At 39.8% G+C, this 19,216-nt stretch overlaps 1 protein-coding gene across 3 annotated transcripts in view; it reads left to right on the top strand.

Annotated features, from left to right (window-relative positions):
• The first annotated feature begins 3,706 nt into the window (after window positions 1-3,706).
• Window positions 3,707-19,216, top strand: part of mkln1 (muskelin 1, intracellular mediator containing kelch motifs) — a 28,007-nt gene continuing 12,497 nt past the window's right edge. For all 3 annotated transcript variants that reach the window (XR_012592665.1, XR_012592666.1, XM_074625603.1), the window contains exons 1-10: window positions 3,707-3,827; window positions 7,180-7,249; window positions 11,294-11,436; window positions 13,168-13,256; window positions 14,228-14,337; window positions 14,998-15,190; window positions 15,284-15,400; window positions 15,603-15,668; window positions 18,409-18,521; window positions 18,821-19,033. Coding sequence is in view for 1 of the 3 variants with exons in the window: in XM_074625603.1 (XP_074481704.1) it covers window positions 3,742-3,827; window positions 7,180-7,249; window positions 11,294-11,436; window positions 13,168-13,256; window positions 14,228-14,337; window positions 14,998-15,190; window positions 15,284-15,400; window positions 15,603-15,668; window positions 18,409-18,521; window positions 18,821-19,033 (1,200 nt within the window). In the remaining 2 variants the exon portion in view is untranslated. The remainder of the gene's footprint in view (window positions 3,828-7,179; window positions 7,250-11,293; window positions 11,437-13,167; window positions 13,257-14,227; window positions 14,338-14,997; window positions 15,191-15,283; window positions 15,401-15,602; window positions 15,669-18,408; window positions 18,522-18,820; window positions 19,034-19,216) is intronic.

Below are 19,216 nucleotides of genomic sequence, written 5' to 3' on the forward strand. Positions count from 1 at the left end.
ACGATGATATGAAAGGCTGAAGCATGCTGGGAAGGAACATGCTGTTATTGTGCCTCCTTCCACACCTGTCTGCACTGCAGATCTCTATTTTAACAAGTCATTTCCTTTATTGTTAATATCCCAGAACTATATTTTCACTAGTTGCTTGATGCTTTGCAATAAAAATCATTAGGTTATTTACAATAATTTCTAGAAAATGCCTGAAATAAGAGAAATATTGTATTACTTCACACATAATGATTAATACAAGGCATTTATTTAAGCTGTCACCACACAAAAAATACAGAAAATAATGCAATGAAATTCATAAACTCTCCATATTTTTGACTTGGTTTTGTCCTCGGAGTGGCAGAGGGTGTCGCTGGCAGTCGGGACCGTGTGAACATACCAGAGGTCCGGGGGTCTCGGCGGCTCGCCGACCCCCTGTGGTTTGAATTAGAGCGGATTACAACCCTCACCAACAAAAGACACCTCCTCCTGCTATCTGCTGCTCTGACCGAGAGACACCGGCAACTAAAGGTGGCTCCTCTTTGTGCTGCCAACTTTCTGATCTGACTCATCTTCAGGGCCGTCAATCGATTCAAATATTTAATCGTGACTAATCGCAAACTAATTTTAAATTTTTTATCTGTTCAAAATGAACCTTAAAGGGTGTCAAGTGTTCAGTCCTCTTATCAACATGGGAGTGGACAAATATGCTGCTTTATTCAAATGTATGTATATATTTATTATTGTAAATCAATTAACACAAAACAATGACAGATATTGTCCAGAAACCCTCACAGGTACTGCATTTAGCATAAAACAATATGCTCCAATCATAACATGGCAAACTGCAGCCCAACAGGCAACAACAGCTGTCAGTGTGTCAGTGTGCTGACTTGACTATGACTTGCCCCAAACTGCATGTGATTATCATAAAGTGGGCATGTCTGTAAAGGGGAGACTCGTGGGTACCCATAGAACCCATTTACATTCACACATCTGGAGGTCAGAGGTCAAGGGACCCCTTTTAAAATGGACATGACAGTTTTTTCCTCACCAAAATTTAGTGTAAGTTTGGAGCGACTAATGACTAAATAGGAATAAGTTGACAGAGAATACACACACCAACATGTGAATAAGTTTACAGCTAAACGGTGCACGAAAATATGTTTCTGACAACATCTGAGGCGAGAAATAAGCGTTACAGTAACAGAATATTGATTCATATTTGATCAGGATAAAGTGAGTTTGTAAAAATAACCTTTTTCTTTTTAAATCATATTTGCTCAAAGTTTCCAAATGCAGCTTTTTAATTAATCTTGTCTACTAAATGTCAAATATGACAGAAATGACCCACCACATGTTTTCAGACCACAATTTAATTTAAAAATTGATGAAACAATCTCACCACAAGGTTCATTTAGCTGTTTTAATCACAAGAGATTGCGTCAACTACTGTTGGACGAGAATTTTCTTTTTTCTTTTTCGATTTTATTTATGATGTTAAATAAATATTAAATAGCTGGTAAATGTCTTGTATCTGATAATAACTATTTAATTACATTACTTCATTTATTATCTTCACTTGCTGTCAGTTCCACAACAAAATGCATTCTGTTGCCGGACCATCATTATACGTAAGGAGTTCATTTACAAGTTTAAATAAATCAGCAAATGACAACACGGAAGACTATAATGAGTAATTTAAAGCTTAATATTTGGTTACTTTTGCTCTTAAATATAAAAAATAAACAATGAAATGTACAGTTTGTATTAGACTTTATGACGTCTGATGTCAAATAAAATGTGAGGGAATTAAATGTAAAGAATCTCCTTCTTCACGAGGCTTCAGGAAACTAAAGTTGAAGTGGAAAATGTATTTATTTATGTATTTATATATTTCTCTTTATCTGAAATGAAAAAAATATCTATATTTACATTGTAAAAAGCTGAAAAGATGGATCATTCTGTAAAAGTAAAGCAAAGATGACTGTGAAGTGCTGCTGTGACGTGATCCCAGATAAAGGAAAATATAGGAAACAAAAAAACTCCTAACATTCACATACTGGGGGACGGGGGGGGAGAAGGAGTTTCGGTAACAGAGGTCCAGTTAACTGGAATGAAGCTGCGTTCACATTACTCATCAGATGATTCATCCAGCCTGTAAGCGATCAGGACATGTAGTGAAACACTGAGATCACCCAGAGAGGTTGCTTCTTTTTAAAAAGACGGACGGACCACAGGAGTCGGGCTGTCTTTTGTTTCATCTATTAATCAACGTTAGGACATGTCAATACAAGACACAGCAAGACAAGGCAAGATATAGGACCAGACAAGTCAGGGCTTGATAGGACAGGATACAATAGGACACAATAGGACACGATAGGACGAGAAACAACGAAACAAGGCAAGACAGGGCTTGACAGGACATGATAGGACACTTGATTAATCCCCCTGAGGTGAAAACCAAATGTCACAGGACGGGAGCACAGTAGGGTCGGGTCTGTAGACACAACAAACCTCATACACATTGTTAATAGCACAGTTAGTAAAATCCTATGTACCCACACCGTGAAGCTCCGGGTTCACGGTGTGGCAGTTTGTGTACCGATAAAACGAATAGGCCTCGTGGTCCTGTGGATGTATTAACATCTCTGTTCCCAAACAACCGGCTATTGGCCAGTAACTAGTAGTGCCAGTAGCATCATCAACAGAATTTAATGGAGTTGCAGGCTATATACTAACACACAGGACACAACCTCTTCTACATCCATGGTCTGCAGTCTATTGGACTCCATTTTGGATAATCATCATCATAACTTTATGAGAAAAAAGTCGTAATATTACGAGAATAAAGTCATAACTTTATGAGAAAAAAAGAAAATAACACGTGAAATTACTACTACTATACTACTATACATATATATACTAACATTATGACTTTATTCTCAAAATCTCAGATTTTTTCCCCCCTCAATGTGGCCCTAATACTCCGTCGTACCGTCGTACCATAGACCTACAACAATGATAAATAAAAATGAAAATGTAAAGTTATGACTTCATTGCCGTAATATTACGACTTTTTTTCTCGTAAAGTTATGACTTTATTCTCATTATAATACGACTTTTTCTCGTAAAGTTATGACTTTGTTCTCGAAATATTACGATTTTTTTCTCGTAAAGTTATGACTTTATTCTCGTAATATTACGACTTTGTTCTTGTAAAGTTATGACTTTATTCTCGTAATATTACGACTTTTTTTCTCGTATTATTATGACTTTATTCTCGTAATATTACGACTTTGTTCTCGTAAAGTTATGACTTTATTCTCGTAATATTACGACTTTTTGTCTCGTAAAGTTATGACTTTATTCTCGTAATAATATGACTTTATTCTCATTATAATACGACTTTTGTTCTCGTAAAGTTCTGACTTTGTTCTCGTAATATTACGACTCTTTGTTTCGTAAAGTTATGACTCTTTTCTCGTAAAGTTATGACTTTGTTCTCGTAAACCCACGACTTTATTCCCGTAAAGTTATGACTTTATTCTCGTAAAGTTCTGACTTTATTCTCGTAATATTACGACTCTTTGTTTCGTAAAGTTCTGACTTTGTTCTCGTAATATTACGACTCTTTGTTTCGTAAAGTGATGACTCTTTTCCCGTAAACCGCTGCTTTATACACGCAGAGCAGGGTGTACTGTGTCTTTAAGTGACGTCACCGCTCTTCTCCCTCTGCTTGTTATTTTCTGCATGAAGATGGCGGTGGTTCCAGAGAGCAGAGTCTTGACGTTCAGCGTCTTTAAATGGAGCTCCTACTCCTCCACCTATCTACCAGAGTGAGTACAGCAACGCGTTAGTTCCCCCCGCAGCATGCATCTGGTTCTGCGGGTCTGAAGTGGTGTTTTTAATGTTTTAAATGCACCAACAGACCGACAGACAGACCGGCCTGGTAGCTCCGCTCTGCGAGCCGTTAGCGCTGTTAGCTGTTAGGAGCGCTCGATGTTTACACCGCTGTCGCCCGGCGGGGATGTTTGCTAATGCCAGTGAAGCTTTTGTGATGTTGTATGTTCGTTAAAACAGCATTTAGATATTTATTTATTATTATTATTATTATAATTATTTATTTAGATATGTATTTATTATTAATTTATTATTATTATTTATTTAGATATTTATTTATTATTCATTTATTATTATCAATTTATTATTTATTATTATTTATTTAGATATTTATTTATAATTATATGATTTATTTAGATACGTATTTATTATTAATTTATTATTATTAATATATTATTAGTATTATTTATTTAGATATGTATTTATTATTATTATTGTTATTTATTTAGATATTTATTCATCATTATTATTGTTTATTTAGATATTTATTTGAACTTGTAGTAACCCACTAGTGTCATATAGGTACGTTTAATACATTAGAGTGTGTCTCTGGTGCACCGCCCCTCCTGTTTAGCTGCTTTGTTTACGTCAATTTATATGTTATTCTCTTGAGAAGAGCTTTTTTTTGTCAGCAACCTTCATTACTTCTTACTGTCATTAAATCAACAAATTAAGTACAATAAGTTGTCAAAACATGACCGTATTTTAGAGTTTGATTCAGTAATAATGCTGTCCGGCACGCAGCTAGGTGAAAAACGAGCGTCCCCTGTTAGCTCCAGAGCTAAAGGAGGCAGCTAGCATCAGCTAGCTGCTAGCTGCTATCCAACCTGCTTTAACAACAATATCTACCGGATACTTCATTAAACAACACGTCAACACTTTATAGATGATATTATACACATTAATACACTCTCTAAATGTTAGAATCTACTAGTGAAGTCGCTTTAAGAGCATTCAGACTAGATACAGGCTAGCTACAGGCTAATGTTAGCTAGCTGTTTGGTTTATTTATTTATGTTTTGCACAATTTAAGACTACACAACACAACATAACATAACATAACATAACACAACATAACATAACATAACATAACATAACACAACATAACATAACATAACATAACACAACATAACACAACATAACACTACATTACACAACACAACATAACACTACATAACACAACACAACATAACACCACAACATTACATAACACAACACAACATAACACAACATTACACAACATAACATAACACAACACAACACAACATTACACAACATAACACTACATAACACAACATAACACAACATAACACTACATAACACAACACAACATAACACCACAACATTACATAACACAACACAACACAACATAACATAACACAACATAACATAACACAACATAACACTACATTACACAACACAACACAACATAACACAACATTACACAACATAACACAACATTACACAACATAACACAACATAACACAACATAACACAACACAACATAACACAACATTACACAACATAACACAACATTACACAACATAACACAACACAACATAACACAACACAACATTACACAACATAACACAACACAACATAACATAACACAACATAACATAACACAACATAACACTACATTACACAACACAACACAACATAACACAACATTACACAACATAACACAACATTACACAACATAACACAACATAACACAACATAACACAACACAACATAACACAACATTACACAACATAACACAACATAACACTACATAACACAACATAACACAACACAACATAACACAACATAACACAACATAACACAACACAACATAACACAACACAACATAACACAACACAACACAACACAACATAACACAACATAACACAACATTACACAACATAACACAACACAACACAACTAAATAAATAAATCATAATATACAACAACATAACACAAACAATAAATCATAATATACAACAACATAACACAAACAATAAATCATAATATACAACAACATAACACAAACAATAAATCATAATATACAACAACATAACACAAACAATAAATCATAATATACAACAACATAACACAAACAATAAATCATAATATACAACAACATAACACAAACAATAAATCATAATATACAACAACATAACACAAACAATAAATCAATAATATACAGTTCAGGAAGAGGCAAAAAACCCACTGGGCTGATCTGAAGCCTCCACCTAGAGACAAGATATATATATATATGTATATATATATATATATATAAAGAAATAATATGACTACATAATAGTGATAACAAACAATTAGGACAATATATATATATAATAACAATAACAATACAGTAAATATATCAAATAATATTAATAATAATAATAATAATAATAATTTTTTTTTTTTTTTTTGCACAATTTAAGACTACACAACATAACAAAAACAAAAATGAATAATATACAGTGCAGGAAGAGGCAAAAAAAAAACACTGGGTTGATCAGAAGCCTCCACCTAGAGAAAAGATTAATATAAATAAATAATATGACTACATAATAGTGATAACAAACAATTAAAACAAGATATATATATATATATATATATATATATATATATATAAAGAAATAATGAAATAATGACTAGTGATAACAAACAATTAGGACAAGATATAAATATAAAGAAATAATATAACTACATAATAGTGATAACAAACAATTAAAACAAGATATATATATATATATATATAAAGAAATAATGACTAGTGATAACACACAATTAGAACAAGATTAATATAAAGAAATAATATGACTACATAATAGTGATAACAAACAATTAGGACAAGATATATATAATAACAACAATAACAATAAAATATATCAAAAAAGACAAGTGTGTGTTGCATGGAAGTTTATGGTTAGTGTTTGTGAGGAGGATATTGATTTAAATATCTATAAAGACTTCAAACAACATTGGGAGTGGGAAAAAATAAAAAACATAAAACAGATACATGGACAACATGGGGAAAAGCAATTACAAGACAGCAATTAAGCTTACACTAACGTCACTGTAATAATTGACTCGCTGCACCTGCTGCTGTTAGCACAATCTAGCTGGATTACATAATAAGTAGTGATATGATTCCTTTACAGCAACATGTTATTCTGCTCTACACTTGTGATTCCTGTATCATAACTTTGATGGAGTATTGTCTGCAGTATTTTGCAGCTGTGATGTTCCACAGGGATAAATAAACTCTTCCTTTCTCTGTGGGTGTTTTTTTTTTAGGAATATCTTGGTGGACAAACCTAATGATCAGTCTTCCAGGTGGTCTTCTGAGAGCAACTATCCTCCACAGGTAGGTCTGCTGCTGTCTACACAAACCGTCTCTTCACTTGACTTCCCTGGAGCTTGACATCAGGAAGGCTTGTTAGTTTATACTGTGGGTGTATGATATATAATTTAACACCATTCTTTTAGTCGCTGCCAGTTCCCACATCCCCCATGCTTTAAAGGGACTCCATGTAGGAATCAGAAATGACCTGTTAACAGTGACACCTGTGGCCGTTAAGTTAATGACAGTCGGCGTCTTGGTGACATCACCACGTTACAAAAGAACAGGAAAGGCAGGACTTCAAGCGAGGTGTTTCAGGCAGTTCAGGAACAGTGTTTCTGTGGGGGAGAGTAATTCCCTTTGGCGTAAACTTTGTAACCTTGCAGACCTTTTACATGCACAAAAAACTATATAACACACTAAAGGAACAGGAATAAGTACAAAAGCATAATAGGTCCTCTTTAAGTTCTCATTTGATCAACAGAAACCAAGTCGGCGCCAGTTGACCTCACACATTTGTGGAACTGTGTCAGATTTGAGTTGTTGATTTGAGTTGTCGTGGGCTGCTGATTCAGACTGTATAGCAACTATGATCAGAGCCCATGCTGCAGACGGGCTAAAAGTTGTTTTAAGTGAGATAAGTACAGCTCGGGCCAATGTGACGTTTACGTTGATGATGTAAGAGGATCAGCAGTTTTGAGTGAAGACATTATTTAATTACATTAATTACAATTTTGTTGTAGTAGGCAGTTTATCTACTGGCAGTGTGCTGGGGGAAAAGTCAGTTTCAATTAATGAATGGTTCATTAACATGGCTAAGATTTGATGATGAAATGGCCCTAACTGGTAGAGAGGCTTTCTCTGCTATGCGCTTTGAGAGCAGTACGCAGGTTTGAAGAGTCCGCATTCTTCAAACAAGGAAAAAAAGCTCTTTCTCATTGTGTCTCTTGAACTCATTGACCGACTGCAGCAGCAGCAGCTGCGGCAGGCAGACTTTGAGGTTAAATGTGAAAGTTTGTGTTGTATGGTAAGAGGAAACGAAGTATTTCAAAACAATGGTTAACCACTCACCAGTCAGGTTGAGCACACTAGTCTCAAAAACTCTCACAGTATTTATGTAAAGTAAAGCAGCTGGGTGGTAGAACATAAGCAAACAAGACTCGGTCAAAACCGAAAATCTGGATTCACAGTATGTGAATTTGTGGCTAAATTGTTACACAAATAGTCAGTGGTCATGTCTATAATGTTACGAACAGTTTTTTCCACTTATGTTTGATTGAAAGACGACTTATGATGAAGCAAATGACATTCAGTAATCGTAAATGGTAACATTTACTAGTCAGTATATTATACATTTTATACAAGGTGAAAATGTATTAGCATGACATACAGTATGCAAGGTTAAAAGTATTTCAGTTTTTTATTAATACATGTGTATCAAAAGCATTCATCATATAAGTGGTGTATAACAATATATACATATGTCGCAAAAGTTTATCAGCGTTGAGATATTCCCGCTGTCATCACTGACGTTGTTGCTGCCGTATTTATTCCTAGATGGAGTGTTAATGGAGCAGCTACAATGTTAGCATAGCCTGGCATTGATCGATCTGAACTCCGTTCAGAAAACAAGCATTTTAAAAGTTGTTTGCTTGGCGTCTTGTGGACAGACATGACAAAGTATGAATTTGGTCTTTTTACAAATCAACATCATTATGTTGTTATTTCGGCATCATTTTGATCCGTTTATTGCAATTGAATCACAGCATGGTCTGTTTATTTTTGGTTCATACTGCAGTAGAGACGTGTCGCTTGCAAGATACAGATACAGTATGTGAATACAGCTCGCCGCCGGGTGACGTTATGAACCCAAACACAACGCCGTTTGGTTTTCTGACACATCTGGGACTTCCACAACATGTACAAAGCAGCAACAGTGGTTATTTCTTCCATGGCTGATGGAGGAAATCAAGGCAAAAATGTCCTTTGCGCTTGGTGTGAATGCACGGTAACACAATACAAAGCACAACGTAACGTAACTTAAACGAACATAAACAATAGCACATGTACAACAACAGCACTATGTAATGATACATTGAACCGCTGACACGCTCCCCAGGAAACTTAAACACAGAACTGTTCTCCACCTTTTCATTTTTTGAAAGAGCAACGGCCAATCAGGAAACTCCAACAGTCGACCAACCAATCCTGCAACTTCATCACTCAGTCGCTCACTCAGTGACAGACTTTTGCGTTTGTAGGGCAAAAACAAATATACAGTATGATTGTAGGGGTGGCCAAAACTTCTATGTACTGTATATCACAATAGATTGTTCTGTAATTCAACAAAGAAGTGGTTTTAAATAACCATACAGTACTTAATCACGTTTGATTATTTTCTTCTTTTATTTGTAACAAAGAGAAACTACTGCCTCACGTGAGACAACACTTGAGTTAAAAACAAAAGACTCAAAACAGTAAGACTAAAACAGGGTTAAGGGTCCATGTCAGTGGAGGTTCCTGGCTTCGTTGATGAGGCCAGTAGTTGATGGGAAGAATGTGTTTTTGTGGCATGAAGCTTTTGGTCCTGATGGACCGCAGCCTGCAGAAGGGAGGGATTCAAAGAGTTTGTGTCCAGAGTGGGAGGGGTCGGCTCCAATCTTTCCTGCCCTCCTCAGGGTCCTGGAGACGTACAGGGTCCTGGAGACGTAGAGGGTCCTGGAGACGTACAGGGTCCTGGAGACGTACAGGGTCCTGGGGGGACGGCAGATTGCATCCGATCACCTTCTCAGCGGAGTGAATGATAATAATGGCTAATAAATTAAATCCTTTGAGTCATTTTTTCAAGCAGAAATTCTGGACATTCCTTTTAGTTCCAGCTCCTCAGTTGTAAGAATTGGCTGCATTTCCTTTGTCTTCATGACATCTTTGTGTTTTGGATTGTTGGTTGTCCAAAATTAGTAGTTTGAAGACGTCACTTCGGGGGTTTTGGAAACTCTGATGGGACGTTGTTTCACTGTTTTTGGACATTTCACAGACCAAACAATACACTGATTTAATAAAACACACACACATGAATGAATACTTTGTTGTAGCTCTAATTGTTGTCTAATCTTGACTCATTCAGATGTTTCTTTCCCTATGATGTCCAGGCCCAAAGAGACTGTAGACGTCACTCAGAGACAGGACTTGGGTCTTTAAATCAGTGTCCAAATTGGGAAAACACTGAGGCGGGACATCTAGGAAAGAACATGTTCACACAAATACAGTCATAATCTGTGAAAACAGCTCGTTTATATCTCATTGTTCACATGGGAACTCCCACTGTTGGCTCGCGTTCTGCGTATCAAAGCATTACAACACAGAAATCAAATGGATGCAATAGTTTGTTCCCTCCTCCACTAACCAATTAAACCAAAGTGTGTGCCAAAATTACAGGCAAGGCAACTATAAAATGATGTGTTGAACATATGAGTCATAACGGGAGCTCGACTGGAGGATCAGGCTGTACTAACACATATTGACTCATGACAAACTGGGGCGAAAGGACCAGATCAATGCCTGACTGGAGTTTGGGAAGGCGGTAGAACTGCTTTCATTTTCTATTGATTATAAAGGTTGACGGTGAAATTCATGTGGAAGCACTCATGAATGATATCAGTGTTCCATCCCAGATTAATATTGCTAAAGGCTCAGGATATGGATTGATAGAATATGTGTGTCTTTAATGAAAACATTGAGGTTTGTTAAATGCTTTCCAGTGGCACATTGAATCAATGCTCCGGCCTAATGGCCACTGGTGATCCGTCATTAGCTGTCCCGGCTTGTTAGAGCTCCGGTGGCGTGTGGATGTGGCTCATAGATTGTATGTAACGCCACTTACCTGACGCAGTAGATTGACCCTCCTGCTGTAGTAATTTAGATAATGAGCAGATCTTCTTCACAGCGGCTGGCCTGCCATAAGAAGCGGCAGTTTCCTGCAGTCCTCCGCTCACTTAATAGCATCATAACTCTGCTCTTTGCCTTCAGTCGATCTCACGTCTACTCTCCTCTCTCCTTTTTCTCCAGTTTTTAATCTTGAAGTTGGAAAGGCCGGCGATTGTTCAGAGCATCACCTTTGGGAAGTATGAGAAGACTCACGTGTGCAACCTGAAGAAGTTTAAAGTGTTTGGTGGGATGAGTGAAGAGAACATGACCGAGCTTTTGTCCAGGTGAGATGCCGCTGCTTTATGCCAGTCCTGTGTGATTATTATTCCAGTGTGAAATTACAGTTTGTTATCTTGTGAGAGAAACTGGGATTGTTTGAAGCTTGTTGGGGGTGACAGATTGGGGGCAATAAAGTACTTTAAAAATTCTATATTTTCGTGGTGGGCCATCAGCAACACAGCTATCCCTAGTGCAAAATATTACTAACTTTGGTATTTTTCTAATCTGAGCAATGTGAACAACAACAATCTGAGCCTGTCGATGAACTTTTAGTGGGACGTAACGTTACATTTGACGCTGCTCACTGCCCTCGCAGCTCGTTTTGCAGCTGCTGGTTGCAGCGTTCAATACACGCCCTCAATACTGGAACCAGTTTCTGAAATTGTTGTCCCCATTAGTCACATAGGTCCTGTTCAGACCTGGTATAAACATGCGTCCTCAGTGATCGGATCACAAGTGGACAGCTTTAAGTACAAGTGTGAACACACTCAGGACGCATTTAGGATGCATTGAGATCGGATCTTTCAGACCACATTCAGAGGTGGTCTGGGCCACATATGACCTCATTCTGTTAGCAGTGTGTAGTGAATGTGTCCGGGGCCACATTAAGGACCGCCTACTCATCTGATGTCCTGCTGGGATCATCGCGCCCCTCAGGTGAATAAACAGGCAGACACGGGCGCTTGTCAGCATGGAAACGGCCTCTTTGCTCTACTGTATCCTGTCGGTACAACTGTATTTTATTCAAATATATCTTGTTTATAGGCTGCATTATTATCATACTGTCGGAGATGTGTCGGTGTTTTTGCGCAGAGCTAACACCTGCTAACACCGCCCGCCTGTTCTCTGTCCTCCCCGGCTCTCTGGAGCTCTGTACCGCTGTTTTCTGGCAAAAGCACGGAGTCCGGTGGCGTGGAGGTCCCCGGGGACCGCCGGTACAATAACCTTTTATTTTGATGTTAATAAAATGTACCAGAATCCAGGAATACGTAGGATATTACTACTGACATTCCTGTAGTATTACGTCACAACGTCTGCTGTATTAGCTGAGTGTTTACTGCGTGTTCATTTGCATATAGAGCGGGGAAGAGAGATCGGATCACAAGTGGTCACTGGAGACGCATGTGGAGACGCTTTCTAATACCAGGTGTGAACAGACGTACTTAAAGCTGTCCACTAGTTATCTGATCACTGAGGACGTATGTTAATACCAGGTCTGAACAGGGCCTTAGACCCAAACACATGGGAAAATAGGGTCCAGGTTGAAATAAGTAACCTTTTAAAGTGTCGTAATCTGCAGGAGAGAGTTGGATCGGTGCATCCCTAGTCGTGATTTGGTTTATATCTTGGTAGTGATGAGCAAAATGTGCAAGCCTTCTTCCAAGTTCACAGTTTTGTACAAAAATCTTTGGGCAAAATTGCAATCTTAAGCCAGAATTGGTTGAATTTTAATTAAATTCCTGGAAGAGCATGTGCACAAACTGAAACAGCGCAATCAGCACCACAAAATCCAGTTAATGGTCCAGTTTCCCTCCATCACCAGACTGCCTGTTAGTTAAAGAAGAGGACAGATCAGAGCTGCCGGCTGCCAAACTGCCAGATAACGTTTGGTTAATTGCCAGATTTGGACGAGTCTCCAAAATGCACCAGCATACGGAGGCAGTCGGCATCTCAACCTCAGTAATGTAATTTGTGAATCAGCTGAATCATCTCTTCTCCATTCTTTTCTCTTCCAGTGGCCTTAAGAATGACTACAACAAGGAAACGTTCACCTTAAAGCACAAGATCGATGAGCAGATGTTTCCCTGCAGATTTGTCAAAATAGGTGAGAGCTGATGTGGTTTTATCAAGAAGTCTGTGGTTTCCAGAAGCACCTTAATCTGACTTTAGGTCTACGGATGTTTAGGAGGCCCTTCACAATATGTCACTGCAAGGTTAATTCAGAAAACCCCCCCGTCAATGGACACGACAAATATTGAATGGAGTGCCCTCCTAATCAGTTAACACAATATGAAACTAATCAATACAAGACAATACGTCAACAGTAAGTAATGACAAAGCCAGGTTATTGAGCCCAATACACCCAGCAGTAGACCCAGTAGTAGCCCCAGTAGTAGCCCCAGTAGTAGTCTTCTCAATTAAAAACCTCCTGTACAAAAACCTTTATAAAGCCGGTTATGGTGTAAGGAAGTAGGCCGCAATCATCTTATTTCTATCATCTTCGTGTGCGTTGCTTTCCAGCTTTTAGGTGGTTGAACATATTGGGTCTTTTCCGTGTATGTTTGCCCGTATGGAGTAATAGATATGATGGAAGAGAGCAGAATAAAATGTCCCCTGAGCTGTCGTAGTCTCACTTTCTCTGATGTGTAGTGCTGCTCGTGGTGCTGCTGATCATGCATCTGTCACGATGTCGCTGTTTTAGTCACTTCTAATTTATTTAATCTTTATTTAATGAGGCAGTCTCATTGAGATCAACAATCTCTTTTCCAAGAGAGACCCGAGAACAAGAAACATTCACAAGAACACAATCGTCAAAACGGAAACAACACAACACAATAAACGGGAATTAAACGGCTTTATATTCGTGGGAGATATATGGTATATGTTATTCTTATTAATAATAGGCTGCACTATCGGGGCACAATTAATTCGACTGAACCAAATATATATTTATTTTTTATTTATTATTTTTTAAGGCGTCTTTGGTGGCTTCTGTTGGTCTTAGGAGAAAGATGCATGGTGAACATGTCTGTGTTTTGACACCTTTGTTTTCCTCTCTTTCTCCGTGTCTCTCAGTGCCTCTGATGTCTTGGGGTCCTAGTTTTAATTTCAGCATCTGGTACATCGAGCTGCACGGTATCGAAGATCCGGACGTGGTGCAGCCCTGCCTTAACTGGTACAGCAAGGTGAGTTACCCGATGGTAGCCTGGCGGTTAGAGAGACGTGGGCTCGGAACTGGAAGAGTGGATTACAGATTAGGCAGGCCTTCAATCTGTAATTGGATGGATTAAATCAGCTGGCAGGAGAAGTAAACTTCTGCAACAAGTATGTCGTAAGCAGGACAACTAAGGATACAATCACACCTACAGATTCTGTGTGAAAACATTGAATTTGCCAACTTATTTACAACTAAACCAGGGATTGTAAATGAAAGCAACACAGACAGATTTCTTTTTAAACATAGTAAAACCCGCTAAAAATACACGATTGGCTCCTTTCCCATTGCCAGTAGACGAGTATGTATTTCTGGGGTTTTTTTCTAGCGTGTTACGTTGGACCAATGTCACAAACGCGTCGATAAATACCGGCGACTACTGCAGAGTTCCCGGGAATGAATGCTGATTGAAACCTTTCCCACTGAAGACAAGAGCCAGATGTTAGTGGGGTTATTGTCCAGTGGGAAAGGGGCTTTAGTGTCACCCAGGTTCAGATGGGACTGTTGTTGTCACCTTTGAGTGACCCACTCCAGGCATGTGTGGCTAACAGTTATGGGTTGTGTTTGTGGACTGATTTGAGCCTATCACTGGTCTATATATCTGTGTCCTCTCTCATTGTCCCCCTTGCAGTACAGAGAACAGGAAGCCATCCGCCTTTGCCTCAAGCACTTCCGACAGCATAACTACACAGAGGCCTTTGAGTCCCTGCAGAAGAAGACTCGGATAGCGCTGGAGCACCCGATGCTCACCCACCTGCACGACCGGCTGGTGCTGCAAGGAGACTTTGACGCCTGCGAGGAGCTCATAGACAAAGCTGTGAGAGGTATCGTACTCCGCCTGATGGATGACTTTTGGATCCTCAATTTCTGCCTGTTTCTGCTTGAGTTAATATCTGATCCTCTCCTCTCCTCGCCAGACGGTTTGTTTAACCAGTATATCAGCCAGCAGGAGTACAAGCCCAGGTGGAGTCAGATCATCCCGAAGTGCAACAAAGGTACAAGCGCCCAAGAAATCAGCCGAGATGACATGACAAGTGAGACCATCTATTCAAATATTCCCGTCAAACATTTCAGCACACTGTGAAAGCTTTATGGCCTTGTTGCTAAAGCCACGCCCCCTCTGCTCCACCCACTCTACACCACCCCCCTCCCCCTCTCTATCTCTCCTCTGCGTCATCTCCCATCTCCCATCTCCCACGCTCACACACCATCCCTCCTTCCTCTCCTCTTTTGCAGGTGATGGCGACGACAACAGGCCGGGGATGAGGGGAGGACATCAAATGGTGATTGACGTCCAGACTGGTGAGACCCACGCAGCCAGTGTTATGACTTGGCTGTTTAACCGACACTCTGACTCATACCCTCCTACACAGACTCTATTACTGCTTAATGAAATTAACCCTCCCTCCCAGTCCCCTCCACCTCCTCCAGCCCTCCTCCTCCTCCTCCTCCGCCTCTTCCAAAAGAACACAGCCCTGAGGGCATTTCTCTTCTAGGGACACATAAATCACGACTTGTTTTGATAGAGACACACAGCTATTGTTTTATTTCCTATATCTGCCGACATCGTTGTTGGTGCCGTACTTTCCCCCGCTGGTCATCTGGAAATAAAAGCCTGCATTGTGTGTGTGAGAGAGAAAGAGTGATGCAGTGTCTGCAGCTCATGTCGGAGGCCTTGCATCCCTCTGGTCGGTGTCTCAGGCCGCACACACACTGACCTCTCTGTGTGTTTTGGTCGCAGTAGTCGATAGTAGAAGTTGATGCAGGAGATCCCAAATGATTTCTTTGTCACCGGTCCCGTCTCGTCCCGATCCCATTTCCTCCAGTGGCAGTAATTATTTTACATTTTGATTGTGAGGGCCGTAATACAGAAACTTCTGAACTTGCAGATCCGATCTTAAAGGCGGGTCCGTCTGTGGTCTGATCCTTTTATTTTTAAATGGAAACGCTCACTCAGCCTTTTAACAAAGAGCAGTTTCCAAAGTAAGCTAAGCTATTCAATAATAATAATAATAGCACTAGCTGAGTCAACGTTACTGTAGCTGTGCCAAGTTTGGAAATAACCGAAAGGGTTGGTTTTGATTTTTTGAAGTGGGGTTGTATGTATACACTCACTGGCCACTTTATTAGGTACACCTTGCTAGTACCGGGTGATCTTCATCTGCTTCAAGGTTGGACGTGTTGTGCGTTCAGAGATGGTATTCTGCATACCTTGGTTGTAACGAGTGGTAATTTGAGTTACTGTTGCCTTTCTATCATCTCCAACCACTCTGCCCATTCTCCTCTGACCTCTGACATCAACAAGGCATTTTTGTCCACACAACTGCCGCTCACTGGATCTGTTCTCTTGTTGGGACCATTCTCTGTAAACCCTAGAGATGGTTGTGCGTGAAAATCCCAGTAGATCAGCAGTTTAATACTCAGACCAGCCCGTCTGGTACCAACAACCATGCCACGTTCAAAGTCACTTAAATCCCCTTTCTTCCCCATTCTGATGCTCGGTTTGAACTTCAGCAAGTCGTCTTCACCACGTCTAGATGACGTAATGCATTGAGCTGCTGCCATGTGATTGGCTGATTAGCTATTTGTGTTAACAAGCAATTGAACAGGTGTGCCTAATAAAGTGGCCGGTGAGTGTATACTCCCTTGTTCTGCGAGTGAATGAGATGAAATAATGTTTTTGAGAATGGAGTCTGGTCTGGTCTTGAAGGCCGCGATAGAACTTCTTCAGTTCCCTGAAGAACGAGCTTTCTGACGGGGAACTGAAGAAGTTATATCGCGGCCTTCAAGACCAGACCAGACTCCATTCTCAAAAACGAACATTTTACCTCGAGGAACACAAGGAGGTGCTGGTCTACCGCTGCATCGATCAGTTAGTTAGTTAGTTTGTGTTATTGTGTGACATTATTGTGTGAAATCGGAAATAGGAACGCAGCGGTTAGTTCAGACAAGCTACAGCTTTACCTCAGTAGCTACACATACTGTATGGTCACAGAATCCTCAAGGATGAGCTTGATCCAGACACCCTTTCAAACACGACAGCACACATCCATACAAAAACTTCAATATTAAACTGATTAAAAGTGCAATACATTTTACTGATCCTCCTCCCAAGACCTATTGTTGATCATTACCAGTGACTCATCGAGTACTTTCTGGCTTTCACAACTCTTTTTTTCTGGCCCATTCTTCTGTGTTTTGGAATCGTAGCAGTCATGGCACAGTTTTATTTCCTCCTACACAAGTCTCTGATACAATCACAACTTCACACGGCTCCCATGTGCCCGAGCTGCAGCGGCCCGTATTTGACCTGAGCGATGTTTTCACAGCAGAGACGAGCCGGTTTATTAATAAGAGACACAAAAGAGGTACTGTAGTATATCACAGTACATCAAATGTCTCGTTACACCACGTCCTCTTTTGCAACTTCGTCGTCACTGAGGAGTTCCCGAGCGTGTTAAGAGAATAGTTATGTCGACGCCGACCCGACCGACACGTCTAGAAACAATACAAAAACACATCTATCCCTACAGAAAGGAATCAGCACTTGTCAGTGATCACCATCATCCCTCCACTTGTGTTATGGTCATTGTTAGCTTTTTGTCACATTTGTATATTAAAATGTTAATTAGTGCTTGACTAACATTACATTCCCAAAATCTCTTATTGTCTTACACATCAGGTCTGTTTTCATTCAGCTTTTGAAATGTGCGTATGCGAGTAAAAGGATTTGCAGTGTGTGTCTTTAACCTACAGTATGTAGGAGTTTACATAAAAACGCTGCCAGCTGGATCTTGCATGTCGCGCGTCTCTTTGTTGACAAATTTGTCTGTAAAAAAACTGACTCCGGCTCACCTTGGGGAGTTTTAAATACTTTCTGAAAGCACAACCTTAATGTGATTATTCACAGCTAACGGAGTGTGTGAGTAGAGTTTTTCTACTGATGGACGCTTGAGTTTAGCCGGCTGCAGACAGGCGGTGCTTTCCAAAGCAGAATGTACATAACAAAGAGGAGGTTTAATGTTTTAATGTCCCCCCACAGAGACCGTCTACCTGTTCGGGGGCTGGGACGGCACACAGGACCTGGCCGACTTCTGGGCTTACAGTGTTCAGGAGAACCAGTGGGCCTGCATCTCCAGAGACACGGAGAAAGAGGTGAGTGGCTCACAGAACATTTAGTCCAAAAGACACTTAATACATACCAGATATATTTCTGTATAGGATTGAAATGACCTTTCATGGTTCTAGTGTTTTGAGCATGCAATTGTTTTTATTGTTATATTTTGTTAAGGAAGCCAGATGGCATATTTGGTGCCATGTAAAGAAACATGACATTCGGTACAGCCCTTTTGTTCTCTTCTTTAAACGTTGACTGCTCAAGACTAGCTATCTCTTTAAGACTCTAATATGTCCGTTTAACATGTGTGCATGTCTGCCTCCCGTGTACCGATCAGAGCGGTCCGAGCGCTCGCTCGTGCCACAAGATGTGCATCGACTCCCAGCGGCGTCAGATCTACACGCTGGGCCGCTACCTGGACTCCAGCGTCAGGAACAGCAAGTCTCTGAAGAGCGACTTCTACCGCTACGACATCGATGCTAACACCTGGACGCTACTCAGCGAGGACACCTCAGCTGACGGAGGACCGAAGCTGGTGTTTGACCACCAGGTAGCTGGAATCGGTCTCTTTTATTTCTTTTTACACACCAGCTGAATATTTCCCATCAGATCCCATGAGAAGCTTAAATTTGCAATGTGGCCGATGTGATTGAGACGTCTCTAATCCTCCCGCACATATGGTGGGAATCAGAAACTCACTTCACTCACACTTCCTGTTTCCTTCGTCTCTTGT

Source organism: Sebastes fasciatus, chromosome 23 (genome assembly GCF_043250625.1).
Source record: "Sebastes fasciatus isolate fSebFas1 chromosome 23, fSebFas1.pri, whole genome shotgun sequence".
Classification (NCBI taxonomy): Eukaryota; Metazoa; Chordata; class Actinopteri; order Perciformes; family Sebastidae; genus Sebastes; species Sebastes fasciatus.